At 37.2% G+C, this 15,789-nt stretch overlaps 2 protein-coding genes across 2 annotated transcripts; one reads left to right on the top strand and one right to left on the bottom strand.

Moving 5' to 3' along the window:
• Positions 1 to 2,882: 2,882 nt before the first annotated feature.
• Positions 2,883 to 5,438, bottom strand: LOC143147347 (uncharacterized). Its single transcript, XM_076312531.1, has 3 exons — positions 5,334 to 5,438; positions 3,943 to 4,174; positions 2,883 to 3,433 (listed from the first exon to the last, which is right to left on the bottom strand). The coding sequence occupies exons 1-3, from the start codon at positions 5,436 to 5,438 to the stop codon at positions 2,883 to 2,885; spliced, it is 888 nt and encodes a 295-aa protein (XP_076168646.1).
• Positions 5,439 to 11,084: 5,646 nt separating this feature from the next.
• LOC143147343 (uncharacterized) lies at positions 11,085 to 13,819 on the top strand. The gene is made up of 4 exons (XM_076312517.1): positions 11,085 to 11,099; positions 11,363 to 11,559; positions 12,293 to 12,509; positions 13,109 to 13,819. The coding sequence occupies exons 1-4, from the start codon at positions 11,085 to 11,087 to the stop codon at positions 13,685 to 13,687; spliced, it is 1,008 nt and encodes a 335-aa protein (XP_076168632.1). The 3' UTR covers positions 13,688 to 13,819.
• Positions 13,820 to 15,789: the final 1,970 nt, after the last annotated feature.

Genomic DNA, 15,789 nt, shown 5'->3' with positions numbered 1-15,789 from the left:
TGAATATACTCAAGTGATGGATTATTTTGCACACTGATCAAGTATTTGGATATTGTGTGTGTATGTGTATTACATCTTGAAGGAAACAGAAACAAAATCGATCGGGAAAGTTTCAAATTTTGTACGTTTCCCAACCGATTTTTTAAGAAATATAACTTGTTTGTTTTCACGTATAGAATAATGCTTTTCTCTCAAGTTTGAACTGTTATGGATTTATTCTTGAGACAGTGTGCCTTTCTTTGGTGTCAAGTGTAACGCCTATCGAACGCAAAGGTGCTGAAGAATGTATTAAATATGAGGTTACTATAGATATGTCTTACTGAAACACGTTCGAATCGGGAACTTTTACGCTATTAACCATACTTACAACGCGGTTAAGAACTACAAAATTTATATGCCTAGATACTATCGAATTACACGAGTGTAAAATAGCGGCGAATAATGTTTGGAATATATAAAATTCAACAAGTTCGTAAAAAAGAAAAAAACTCCACTATATAATCAATGTGTAACGTCATCCGAAATATCTATCAATTTTTATTCAAAACATTTTTTATTAAATTTAAAAACGAGGAATCTTTAAAAATCTGTAACGTCTTTCCAAACATTTTCAGCTGAATCGTACGTAAATAAATTGCTCGAAAAGATTATATCACGTTTCTAAAGAATTCCTGGAAAATTACTTTACATGAAGAATGAAAGCAATCGTACTATGCATTTAATACAGAATTATTTTTATCCAACTTATATACTACTGGAGTATAGTTACATTTTTATCCGCCTCCTTAATTATACTCCGAGCAAAAAAAAACTGGATATCTCATTATCTCAAATAGAGTATAATTACGTTGTATCGTTAAAGTAATAACGTGTCTCTAGCGTTCGTTTATGGAAAATTGATGAACCCGATAGAGTAAAAAGTGGAAAATCAACGACTCGTGAACGATCAATTTGTAATGACAATGATAGTTACGATTCACGATTACGTCGATAATAATTGAAATTTGTACGTAAATATAATACATATCGATAGGATAATTGTTTGCTCGTGGAGAACTATAAAAATTCATTGTAATTTCTGTAAGTGTAATAACTATTATAATATTTTGTTTAATATATATGGCACGATTATATTAATAGATTACAATATTGTGTATCATAGGGGACAAAAATTACAGGTGAAAACGTTACAATAAATTTCGATTAAATAAATAAGATACGGATAAAATTCACCCAAAGTTTTTCATATTAAAGATCTTTGCATTTCATTTGTCTGAAATAAAAAAATAAAAGACACGATAAGGTCGAATGTTTGGACCTTACAAAGTGGAAAATGGCATCCAGTTACGACTGATACCGTTAAAAATGCAAGGCGACCGATATGTTGTAAAGTTGACCTTTACGCTTCAATTGACGTAAGTGTTTTCCACATGAGACACTTCCAAGTGTGACGATCTATTTACGTGAATTATACGTGCACCAGTGATATATCGCCACCAAGGGCGTACTGTGACACTATTGGGGTACTCTAGTCTATAGGATCCAAGAAATCGATTTTTGGATTGTTATACAAATTGACGACCATCAAAATTCGTCACCGAAATATTAAGACGAAATTCGTCTGAAAATTGACCTACGAAACTATACTATAATTAGACAAAAAATTTCATACAAAGGTATGTGCGAAATTAATTTATTAAATTCATTAGTATAAAACTCTCGGTTGGTAGACACAACCTTACATAACTTCTACAATAAGTATTTCTAACAGAGACTCGTCCACCCACTCTTCACGATCCAGTTATCAAAAAATGATCAAGTAGCCATCACGTGCGACAGACCAGCGGAAAAGTCTCCTTAATAAAACAGACTAGTATCGAAATCTGTAGAGAAACGTTTAACTCTTCGAGGCACGGTTGTTAAACACTTAAAATCAGACAAAATAACCGACACGAAAAGAAACGGATCGTTTAGATACTTAATTACGAGGTGAAATATTAACAGTCCCACCGTGCAACTTGTGTTATTTTAATAGTCCATGGTGAGTTGAAAATTATTTCAACGTGCAACTTGTGCTACTTTAATCTTTCATCGTGAATTGAAAAATATCCCACCGGGTAATTTGCGTTAGTGTAATTTTTCACGGTGAATTGAAAAATATCCCAACGTGCAACTTGTGTTACTTTAATTTTTCACGATAGGTTGAAAACGACCCTACCGTAATCTTCCATTACGTTAATTGAAAATTATTTCGTTATGCAACTCGCGTTATTTTTTTTTCTTCGACGTGAAAAATATTCCATCGTGCAAATTACGTTGCTTCAATTTTCCATTATGTACCGAAAAATATCTCGTTATGCAACTCGCGTTACTTTGATTCTTCGACGTGAAAAATATTCCATCGTGCAAATTACGTTACTTCAATTTTCCATTATGTACCAAAAAATATCTCGCTATGCAACTCGCGTTACTTTTTTTTCTTCGACGTGAAAAATACTATATTCCACCGTGCAAATTACGTTACTTCAATTTTCCATTATGTACCAAAAAATATCTCATTATGCAACTCGCGTTACTTTTTTTTCTTCGACGTGAAAAATATTCCACCGTGCAACTTATGTTACTTCAATTTTCCATTATGTACCAAAAACTATCTCGTTATGCAACTCGCGTTACTTTGATTCTTCGACTTGAAAAATATTCCACCGTGAGACTCACGTTACTTTGATTCCTCGACCCACCGTATAAAATATCCCACGGCCCGTACCCGTGTATTAAAAATCTAAGGACATTTTTCAACTCACTGTACCTCGAAGAGTCGAGCGAAAACACGTGAACGAAGCAGCGTCTAGAGAAGGGGACCGTACGATCGAAATCGATGTTCACCACTTGAACCAACCGTGCGATTTGTGGGCGTGGATAGCGACCGGTACGGGGTAAGGTTTAGGCACGTGATAGGGCACGGCCACGTGAACGGGATACGGTCTGTCCACGTGAACCAACTTCTCGAACGGGACCGCGTACGGTTTCGGTACTGGAACTGGAACCGCCACTGGACGGTCCACTGGAATATGAACCGGCCTGTCGACCGGTACAGCGACTGGTCTGTCGATGTGCACTAATCTCTCCACGTGGACGGGATAGGGCTTAGGGACTGGAACCGCTACCGGCACCGGAACCAAACGGTCCACAGGCACTGGAACCGCGCGATCGACCGGCACTGGAATCGGCACTGGTTTCGCCACGGGGACCGCCACTGGAACCGGGTGCGGTATAGGCTGTGGCACTGGCACCGGATGGGGCACGGGATGAGCCACTGGCACGGGATGAGCCACTGGCACGGGATGAGCCACTGGCACGGGATGAGCCACTGGCAACGGATGAGCCACTGGCAACGGATGGGCCAGCGGTTGAGGCACTGGTACTGCTAAAGCTGTGAAACACGAGTACCATGGTTAACGCACCGTAGGTTTTGATTATTCTGAACTTTGATTGTTGGAACTATCAGCCAAAATAGAAGAAAGCGAGTAGAAGTACCGTATGTGTAATGGTTAGATACGGGTAGAAGTTAGTTATGAGCTTGATATTTTGGGTTTAAGAATTGTACCAAAGATATATGAGAATGGTTAGATATGGATAGAAGTTAGTTATGAGCTTGATATTTTGGATTTAAGAATTGTACCAAAGATATATGAGAATGGTTAGATATGGATAGAAATTAGTTATGAGCTTGATACTTTGGGTTTGAAAATTTGACCAACGATACATGAGAATAGTTAAATATGGATAGAAATTAGTTATGAGCTTGATATTTTGGGTTTAAGAATTGAAACAGGAACTCTTGCGCTGAAAGTACGTAAAGAGAGACGAAGGTGGTAATTCCGCGTCTTTCCGTGGATAACGTTGGATAATTCGGATAATATAGTGGAAAAATATACTAACGTGCTGGATGCGCTATAGCTGGAGGAGGCAGTGGTGGTCCCACACCGTGCACTGCATCGTGAACATGAGTTTCGTAGATAGGTGCTGGTTCAGGTGCACCGTACAGGTGTTCAGGGGGCAGACCGTACCCCAAATGGAGACCCCTCTTATCGTGCTTCTTCTCAATGGATTTGTCCTTTTCGCGCTTGTTGATTGTGATTGCTGTACTGGCTACCACGAGTAGTGACAAAATCTACAAATGAATCGATAAGTATTTTTTTTTTCTTCGCACTTGAACGTTTACGTAGTTAATATACCAGTTAATAACTTCGTTGCAACGTAAATATACTTTTCTCTCGACAAAATTGAAAAGTTTGTTTATTTTTCGACCTTCGTAGCAACCCCTTAACAGTAATGGACGTTCGATCGATCGAACGACGATGAACGAAGATTGTGCTGTGGTATCAAACACGTATTGGAACGAGTTACGATTGTTATAAGTATGGTGTGCTTGTCAATATTTCTTGTGGTATCCACACAGTTCGAACACGAAATAATAATACAATCTCAACGTAACAACGATAAAGTTATAATTGTGTAAAAATAGAATCGTGGATTATTTCGACTAGAAATTTTTATCTAGATAAATTATTTTTCGTACGGTAGATTTGCATTATTTTTCATTTTCTCTATCCAAATTTTATACAAATTCTTTTTCAGTCTTTTTATTCTTCTTTAGATTTCTATTACCATCACATTAAAAATGAAATATACAAATCTAAATGCATCGTGATAATTAATTTTCAAAATATCGAATTACTATAAAATTCATTTACTAAGAAACATTCGTTAGATCCTAACTTTAAAAACACTTTACTGATACTGATCAGTACTTGTACAAACTATCATCAAATGCACTTCAAACCGTCTCGAATCACTCCTGCTACGCTTACCGAATACTCGTTGCAAGAATATTTATAAAAAATGAATAAAACATCGAATACAAATTGCACTGTAACTCGTAACCGAGCAGAAGACTCGACCAACACTTCACCGACGTGAAACAAACAATGTCTGTTTACGTATCACAAATCCTCCAACGACTCGAACAAACCACAATTGTGTCGATCTCTGATCGATCAGATTCTACTATCACATTGTACATGGATTCAACAAATCGAATAAGATCCCCGATGGTTGCAATTCTCCCATAATCTTACTTCGTTCAATCAACATCGAACAACGTTCACTGTCCAAACCCCGAGCTAATAACCGAACTTGGTCAGGTTCTACACGTTAAAAGCACTCTTTTCGGGGATCTTATCGAACTCGTCGATACTCGAACGGTGTTATTTTATTCCGTGATTAATAAAATGAACGAAATTGTTAGAAATCAACGTAACGTTATCTACCAAAAGAAACTTCATGATCGCTTTGAGGGAGGCTCCCCAAAGTCCTAGCTGCCACTGGACAGCGTCGAAGGAAAACTGCGTTTGCTCGCTATCGGTGACCCCCATAAGTATTTATAGGGCATCGGCCGGTGACACATCACAGTGGGAAGAAGCGTATCGTCGTTGTCTTGGTCGAGCTCAATGGACTTTCGCTGCTTCCAATCCTGGGCGATGGCCAAATAGCGGTCACGACCGCTTTTCCTTCGTCCCCCAACAGGGAAGACACCTATCCCGTAACGGAGGACGAGAACGCGAGACAATGAGGAGCATCCACGGGGTCTATCGAAGATCGAGGAGATAAGGTAGGTGCGCTGGCCGAGTGAAAATTGCCTACGTGAAGATTCAAATTAATAGGAACAACGATGCACGGCTTCGTGACGGGGGTCCGTATAAGGCGATCGTTATGTGACGCTGTTGACGTTCTCGTTATTTTCTATATCCCGACGGGAAGCCAGCCTGTAACAATGCGAGGGAATACTAATGCCGCGGTTTGCGTAAGCGTGGAACGTATAGCGAGGAGCGTGACGCGGAGGGTTCTCGATTTAAGGGGGAAGGGAGTGATTTGGTAAGTTTGAATTGGAAAATTTAATTTTAGGGAGAGGGAGTCGTTTGGTGATTCTTGGGGAATTAAATTTTAGGGGAAGAGAGTGGTCTGGTAATTTTTGGAAAATTAAATTTTAAGGAGAGAGAGTGATCGGGTAATTTTTGGAAAATTAAATTTTGGGGGAAGAGAATGGTCTGGTGATTCTTGGGAAATTAAATTTTAGGGGGAGAGAGTGGTCTGGTAATTTTTGGAAAATTAAATTTTAAGGGGAGAGAGTGATCGGGTAATTTTTGGAAAATTAAATTTTAGGGGAAGAGAATGGTCTGGTGATTCTTGGGAAATTAAATTTGAAAGGGAGAGAGTGGTCTGGTAATTTTTGGAAAATTAAATTTTAAGGAGAGAGAGTGATCGGGTAATTTTTGGAAAATTAAATTTTAGGGGAAGAGAATGGTCTGGTGATTCTTGGGAAATTAAATTTGAAAGGGAGAGAGTGGTCTGGTGATTCTTAGAAAATTAAATTTTAGGGGGAGAGAGTGGTCTTGGGAAATTAAATTTTAAGGAGAGAGAGTGATCGAGTAATTTTTAGAAAATTAAATTTCAGGAGGAGAGAGTGGTCTAGTAATTCTTGGAAAATTCAATTTTAAAGGGAGAGAGTGGTCGGGTAATTCTTGGGAAATTGAATTTTAGTGGAAATAGAATGGTCTAGTAATTCTTACAAAATTATATTTTAGAAGAAGGTGGTGATCTGGTAATTCTTGGGAAATTCAATTTTAAGGGGGAGAGAGTGATCTGGTAATTTCGGAGGAAGTGATCTGATCATTCCGGATTGTAAATATAATGGTAACATGGGATTATTCTAAAATGATAACACTTGAATAACGAATGATTGGAGCAGAAGGGTCCCCTTTAAGCCCCCTTTAAACCCCCTTGAGTTCTCGAATCGACGAAAAAAATTCGTGCCTTATGTATATATAGGGTCTTTATATATATATGCATGTGTTTTTAAACATCAACTGAAGTACCCACGAGTACCTATGAGAAGGAGACTTCCAATTCAAGAGGGGTAAGACAAATTTTTAACCTCACTAAATACGAACACATTAAGTGGAGTATTTTATAATGTTTTTTTTTTGTATATAAAATTGATTTATTTCAACAATTATATATAAATATATACGAATATAATCATTAACGATAACAAATATCTAAAATGTAACACAACTTGTTGTGTTCCCCAAAAGAATATTAACCTATTCCCATCGAAAATTGATACATTTGGAAAATATATCAATCTCGATCTTCCAAAGTTTATTATCATAATAATAAAGCACAATCGAACACCCAATCTGCCGTATCGTTTCGGGTATTACTTAACCGTTGAATTTATCGAATGAAACACCGAAAGCAATAAATTCTCTCGTATGTTCGTTTGTTAAAATCAAACACCCTGTAGATATCGTTTCTCGATACCAACGTCGACTCCCACCTAAAGGGACGAAGAAACGATGGATGGTCGAAAGCCACCAAACGAATAAAGAGTCTCGGTCGTTTCGATCGAGAGATACGTTCGATTATGTAGAAAGCGAAATAAACGAACGTTTTTAGAGCGACTATCGAAGGAAACCGGGCGAGGAAAATCGTTTAGAATGAATTCGAGCCTGCTGGTCTAACTTGACCCTCATATTTCGTAATTGTGGGCACGGGATACGTGCGTACACACGCGTCTCGAGCGTGTTATGGAATCACCGGGGAGCATAACGATGAATAATGAATGGCGGGTAGTGGCCGGTATTAGAAGTAGCTCGTACGTATTAGAAAATGAAAGTTAGGAAAGTTCGCGGATGCGGCCAACGCGGAAACCTACCGGTGTCCCTGGTGCAAGAAACGTCGCGACCGGTTTCGTTGATCTCGTTAGCCGAGTAAAGAACTGTACGTCGACGTTACATATACGAAGAATGCGCCGCGTTCGCTAGGTCTAGATCGTGACACGAATCGTGTTTAATTGGTCGAAGAGTAGCTGTCCATTTTGTCCCGAGCACGAGCTTCATCGTGCAAGTTTAATCGTAGACGTAAATATTTCCCTGATTCCTAAGACCAACGGTGGTGTATATATACGTATAGATAATTAAATGTAATAACAGGAACAATTCTCATTGAGTCGTGACTTTTTCTCTTTTAATTTAGTTAACGTAAGAGTTACGTTTCACGGAGTACAGCGTGTACTATTTGGTAATAGGAGACGTGTACGGTGTTTCTTTTCTTTTTATCTGTGTAATCCGAATACACGGTTATTCTCCTCGAGATATCTAATCGAAGATACAAAATTTGAGAAATAATTAACGGTACAACGAAAGGTGATTATACTAGGAATCGTATGTTCGTAATAGTTTAATGGTTCTCACACCTTTTGAGGGAAGTTTACGATTCTAAAGGGTTCGCGACTCTCTGGAGAATATTAGGGTTTGAATTGTAACTTGGAAATACATTAATGTATATTTAAAAACTTTGTTACTATGTATTTATTAACTCGTTTAATTTCGTTCGTAGGTAACTCGATGCGTATAGAATTACAATGATCTCGTTACTTGTATAAATTTTTTAAGAAAAATCATCGTACAATTGTATAAAATAATATCCGATATTCAATTGCCGACCGACTACCTGCTTTCGAATCATCTTCAGAGTTACGTCATTAACCCTAACGTATATGTGGTTACTTTTTATTATTAATGTTAAAAGTAAACACTATATTATACTATTAAATTAATAATAAAAGTGACCACTATATTATACTATTAAATTAGTAATAAAAGTGACCACTATATTATACTATTAAATTAATAATAAAAATAACCACTATATTATACCATTAAATTAATAATAAAAGTAACCACTATATTATACTATTAAATTAATATTAAAAGTAACCACTATATTATACCATTACATTAATAATAAAAGTAACCACTATATTATACTATTAAATTAATATTAAAAGTAACCACTATATTATACTAATCATTTGCTATTAACATATGGGGAATATATACTTATATAGATGAACACTACAAACTCGGAACATTTCAAGTGTTTCTTAATTAGAATCTTTTCCTTTTCTTCGATCGTTTCCTTAAGTTGTGCAATTCATTAGTTGAGTAAGAGTAAGTGCGACAACTTTAATTCGTGGAATTTCTCAGAAGTGACGTCACAACTCCAGGAATCCGCGACATTTCGAAAGGTGTCGGGAGAGGCGGAAAAACATGGAGAATAAACAAGATGGATTCTATTTAACAGTAAATATATTTATTTTTATTAAAACGTTTCATCTCGTTCGCGATTCTTTTCAAAAAAATTTGCGCAATCTACGTAATCTCAACGAACAAACTATCCACGGTTGATAATATTAAAGTATCGGTTAATAATATTAAAAATTGACAATGAACGAAACGAGTAAACATTTCACGCGGAAACATTTGTTTCGCGCTACGTGCTCCGTGCGACGAGAGAGTAATTAAAACGAAAATAGGTAAGTGGTACGCGTGCCTGTCCAAATTTATGAAACATCGAATCGAGTAATCTCGTTTAAACGATACACCAAGTTCCAAAAACACAAGTTCGAATTACATCCCCGATATTATTCACACTTTAGAAACTATAACAAATTTCCACTCGATTTATGTCCTCAAGACGCTTCACAAAGGTATGCGTCATACTTTCTCAAACACGTCCACCGACAACTACGAGTGTTCATGTTTGAAGCCTGGAAGTGAGAATAAAATATTCTTTTCAAGTTAAAATTTAACTAGTAGAAAATTATCGTTACGAATTGCGTAAGAACGTTTTTTTTTTTCTTTTCAATTTTCAATCGAATCGTTGGGAAATGACTTTCTACCGGAGGACAGTAGTCCCTTCGTGTATTTCAAACTTACACAAAATGGCGACGCCATTTTGGAGAACTTGTACCGGGAACTCGAAACAATAACGAAGATTGTTGAATATCTATCGAGAAGCAATGTTGAGCGAGGTCCAAGTGTCACACTTGGAGAATTTCCTCGGGAACCAAATACATATCGATTCACCATCCACTTTGAAAACCTTGAGAAGACACGGTGACAGCGAAACACGCGTGCGCGCATGCGCACAAACGCACGGAATAATTACCGACGCGTCTTCGCCGATTTCGCGTTACTCGTTCCCGCTCGATCGATATTTTGTTTACACGGAAATGCAATTTTTCGCTCGACAAATGACGTTACAATGCGTCACATCAGGCCCGAAGTATATGACCTTGAACTTCGATAAAAATTACTACTTTGGTAATCTATGTAGTTAATAGTAGTATAATAAATACTACTTTGGTAATCTATGTAGTTAATAGTAGTATAATAAATACTACTTTGGTCATTTATGTAGTTAATAGTAGTTTAATAAGTACTACTTTGGTAATCTATGTAGTTAGTAGTAGTTTAATAAGTACTACTTTGGTAATCTATGTAGTTAATAGTAGTATAATAAATACTACTTTGGTAATCTATGTAGTTAATTGTAGTATAATAAATACTACTTTGGTAATCTATGTAGTTAATAGTAGTATAATAAATACTACTTTGGTAATCTATGTAGTTAATAATAATAATAATAAACTGAATAACCGTTTCGAATATCAATATTAGAAATACAATTTTATATTTAGGAATAAACTAAAAATAAAAATACACGTATTAGAATTTTATTCAAATATGCAAATTTATTAACAATTACTAATTTTCCACGGGAAACACCGACGCGGAAGAAAAGTAACTAGTAAGTAACTAGGGGGTTCGTTGTAATTATTATCACGATTACGTCGTGCTAAATAAGTCTAATAGAAGCATAACAATCGATCAAAAATCCACCCCGTCTCGAACTGGAGACGCAAGAGGATTGCATGTGCATCCCCTTGTATGGTATGAACATGAACCAGATTCGTAGCGGTTCTTGATCACTTTCTTCTCCGGAAACGACACGACCGCCGATTTACCAGGCCCAGTTCCTGATCCCATCAAAGACGGGAACCTGATCCGGACCTCCGTCCAGATTCGTCGGTCTGTCCACCGTACCGGACAGCAAATATATAAAAGCTACCGTTTTCTCGATCATGCGAACAGTTCCTCCGCAACGAGAGAACAATGTCTATGATCCCGGTAAGAGATCGCTGGCTACACGGAGAATCACTTCGTTCGTCGTGAAGTGCTTTTCGTTCCACGTGACAGTTCTTCGTCTAATTATTCCACACCTCGTTCTCCCGTTTCGAGAATTTCCGGTATCACAGACGTACACTCTGGTGAACACGAAATTGTGATCCGCGCACGGTAGAACGACAACACCTACAACACATCGTCGAATACAGAAACGTAAATTTCATCGATGATTAATGGCAGTGAGTTTAAGAAGAGTTTAATTTTAGTTGTTCCTGATACTATTCTGTGGTTCCGTGTTGTCCGCGGAAACGGAGGAAACGAAGCAAACTAAACGAGGCATTATCGATACCGGTGGTTGGATCGGCATACCAAATCCGTATGGATACGGACATGGGCATCCGTGGGGAGTTGCTCATGCTTGGAAAGGACTCAAGTATCCTTCGTTTGATCTAGGCCACGGAGGGTAATGATACATCTCGAACTTCGTTTATTTTTCATTCGTCTGTACACGAAATCTCGAAAATTAATCAAAATTACTTACAGCTGAAATAAATTCTTCTGTTCGGATGTTAACAAGGATTAGAAAGATTTAATGCGGTCGGGAAGAATAATTTTTTTTTTATACAAATATTTGTGGATACAGTATATATGATTATCACGAAGTTATATTTTAGATATGATTGATTATATGTCTCGATACAGTATACTTTGTTTATTGCACGAGAGCATCACAGATTGCATTGCGTTGACAAATGGTAAGGATGGCTAGTTAAGTACCACTGAAGTTGGAAAAGGAACTAACTGGTAATAGTGACCACAGATAGTCGAGATATTGATTTTAACAATATACAAAAATGTTTAATTTAGGAAAATAATGTATGAACATTTTTTCGTCTTTTTTTACAATCCAAGTATCTCTCAAGTAGGGTTTTGTTCGTTTAATTCTGTTTTTATCTAAAGTTACTAAGGGACCATCTTTTCCGTTCGTCAACACGTTGCAACGAACGAGGTTTGTTTGTAAGTATCAACGTTTACATCTATCAAGGTTTGTGACCACGAATCAACGTTACGTCTATCGAGGTTCTACCATGCAGGCTCGAAATACAAAAACAATTTAACCGTTATTCCATCTAGTAACAATATTTCATTGTAAGGTCCAAAAACAATAATTTTTCTAATGTATTTATGTTCGGTAGATTATATGGCGATATACCGTATGGTAGATCACCGGCTTTCTCGGTCGGAAGGGCCGATTTGTTGAAGACGGTTCCAGTGTATATAACGAAACACGTGGTCGTAGAGAAGCCAATATATATCGAAAAACCATATCACGTGCCCGTGGAAAAGGTGATCCCTGTCCCGATCGAGAAGATCATACATAAACCGATTCCGGTACCTGTTCCCGTACCTGAGGTAAACAATCGTCCCACATTTATCTCCTACGCGTCCTCTTCAAAATAAGTAATTCAAAACCTAAGATTAGAAAAGTATTTCGCACAACAAAAAAATTACATAGAATTACACTTAACAACCGCTACATTAATTACACTAGTTACTTTTGGTTATTGAGGTAAGTATATAGACAAAAAAACAATGTTCCGCCACGTTCCACCAATTCTACATTACTCTGTTACCTACTCTTATCTCTAAGTAATCTAAAATCTCTAGATTTTGGATTACTTATTTCCAAAGAAAATCTAAGAAAAAAAGGATCGAAAACGTTGAAATATTACATCGACTGATCTAATATTTAAGTCTCGTTACACCCAATTAAAACATCCACAGTCAACGAACTCGACCAACCAAATTACAAACTATCCGGTTGACACTCGATAAAACAGATTTCTTTTGATTTCATTCTAACCTCTTTGGGCTAAACGACGAAAAAACGGAAGAGTTCCCTCTCGTGGCGATCAAAACGCTTCGAGCGCCGAACGTTTTCTCAAATCGCTTTCATACGCGGAATGCGATACATCGAAAGTTGTTAATGATCGAATTCACTCGTCCTTCAGGCGATTCCTGTACCGGTGGAACGTCCGGTGCCAATTGCAGTGAAGCACCCTGTGCCAGTGCCAGTACCGGTACACCAACCGTATCCAGTCCCGGTGAAGCAAGGATTTCCAGTACCGGTTCCGATACCAGTTCCAATTCCAGTGGGTCCCCCGGTTCCTGTCTACGGACCGGGTCCGCTTCCTGGACCTTACTACGGTCGAGGTTATGGCGCCGGTCATTTTTATCCGCCGTTCCACGGTCCCGCATTTTCGGGGCACTTAGTTCACGGATTTGGCCCGGGTTTCGAACACGGATTTGGCCACAACTTCGGTCATGGCCACAGTTACGGCCATTCACAGATACAAGTGCATATACAGGGACAGGGACACGGACACGCACACGGATTGGGACAAGAATACGGACACGGATACGGCTATGGTCAAGGGTACGGGTATCCAGTCGCCACGTACGTTGCCAGCAATGGCCACGGACACGGGCACGGACACGGACACGATCACAAGAAACGAAGTAAAAATTGGAAGGAGGACCAGCAAGAAGAAAATTCGACCTCCCCAAAAGAAGGAGAACCTGAACTTTGAACGACTCAATCCTGAAGCATCGCGTGAACATTGAACTTTAACCTGTTGCCTGCGATTCTTTTAAGGACCGCGTACGCCAGAAACGGGCGGAGAAATATTTACAGATTTGTCCTCTGCAAACCGCTAGCACAGTTAAACTCGCAAACGTAAACTCGGCCAACCATTCGTTTAAGGAAAAAACAATGGTTCACGATTTAACCGTTTTAGTATCGTGACAGACGAAAAATTTCCATCCAATTACGCTCAATTTCTCTTTAATAATTGACTGGAATTCGACGAAGATGTGACAAGAAAGAATAATGTATAATTTGGTGACATTCTAGATCAGACGCGTCACATTTATTTCGTGACGGCTATTCTGGACTGACAACGATTTTTACACTTTAATAGCAAATACATTTCCATAACACAATAACTCGCAGGCTTGCAGAGCGCAACTAAGAATTTGGGGATTCGCGCGATAGGTGGGAGCCCCATAGTCTTTTACCACCTCTCCCTTCGCGAAGGATCGGCATCTATCGGATGTCGAGGCAAATACAATTGCAATTCTTAGACCATATTTTTGAAAAGTTCGCGAAAAGAAGACTCGAATGGTACATCCATTTTAAACGCCAAACCAAACATTTTCAAAATTGAACTTAATGTTCAATATCTCCATACTATGGACAACTCGTGTAATGAATGGAATGAATGTAGTATTAGATATATAAAAAGCCACAAAATTTATTGTTGCTTTGTTAGAACATGCAGAAACTAAATTCGATTTGTTTCCATTATATTTAACATATATTAACATGAATTTAATAGAATCTGTTACTGTTCAAATAAGAGTACAACTTACTGTTATCGAAGATTAAGACATTATTAGATTCTACAACTACAAATTCTTAAACTACTGTTTAAAGTATCATCGTTTTTTTTTAGTTTCGATACATTTTAACATATCCTTCATCGTTTTCCTGCATAAAAGATGGCTACTGTTGCTCGTACAAGCGTCCTTTCCCAAGAAAGTATTTAAGGATCATTTGTTATCCTAAAGAACTTTAAAAATACTTAATTTTCTCTAAAATAAAAAATAGAATACTATTAAATATATGTGAATTTGCTAAACTATATGTACGCCCAATCTCTGCATAGATTGAAGACTAGTGATAATAAAACAATACTTATACTACTATGCGCAACGAGTACGACTCGTTTGTCACAGTTGAACCATAACCTGCTCAACGCATGTAACTCAATATTAGAAGGAAACGTGTTTTCAGATAAAAACCGAGAGTTCGATTACCAATTCTTGTTCAATTTTGCGTGAGTTTTCAAATACTCGATTTTTAAACAAATTAACGAACGAATTAGAAAATAGTGCCACACTTAGTGATACTCTAGGAACAGTGCAATTCATATTGTTAATTCGTTCAGTGACAAATACATAACATTATTGTACGAAACCGTGCGTAAAAAAAGACGCTTTAATTTTTTATTGATGTAACTAATGTTGCATAAAAATTTATTATTAATTCATTGCAATAGTCATTAATGTCAACAAAGAAACATAATGCGGATATTAGTAAGTATATGGATATAAAAATGATTTGTAATTGATTTGTATTTCTATAAATATGTGAAGCGCAAAAAATTAACAAAAATAAATCGGTTGTTTAACATAAAATCGAATGCTTGAAATCTGTTGTTACCAGTATTGTTTGTTTAGTAATCTCTATGTCAAGTTTTGTATAATGTATTAAGTTATATATATTAAGTTTTATATATACTATCTTTTTTATTCGAAAATATAAAATATGTATGCACATTTATCATAAAAATAAAAATATTTAAAACAGTGATCTCGTGTATCGATTTCACATTTATATTTTACAAAACTTCATCGCAAGTACTACAAATACCTTAATTATGCATACGCGTTCTAATAAATCGCTGAATCCCCCTATGGTTCTGTATATGTATACAGTTATACACCTTGTTCCTGTGAAAGTGCTTCTCAACCTTATATTAAACGCGTAAAACAGTGGTAGGCTTTCGTATCATATTTCATCGTAACATGATATAATGTACTCTATTTTAAAAAGAATAAGCTGCACAGA

The sequence above is a fragment of the Ptiloglossa arizonensis genome, chromosome 1, assembly GCF_051014685.1.
Source record: "Ptiloglossa arizonensis isolate GNS036 chromosome 1, iyPtiAriz1_principal, whole genome shotgun sequence".
In the NCBI taxonomy this organism is placed as follows: Eukaryota; Metazoa; Arthropoda; class Insecta; order Hymenoptera; family Colletidae; genus Ptiloglossa; species Ptiloglossa arizonensis.
The sequence above is the reverse complement of the archived record's forward strand: the minus strand, read 5'-3'. Positions and strand labels throughout refer to the sequence as shown.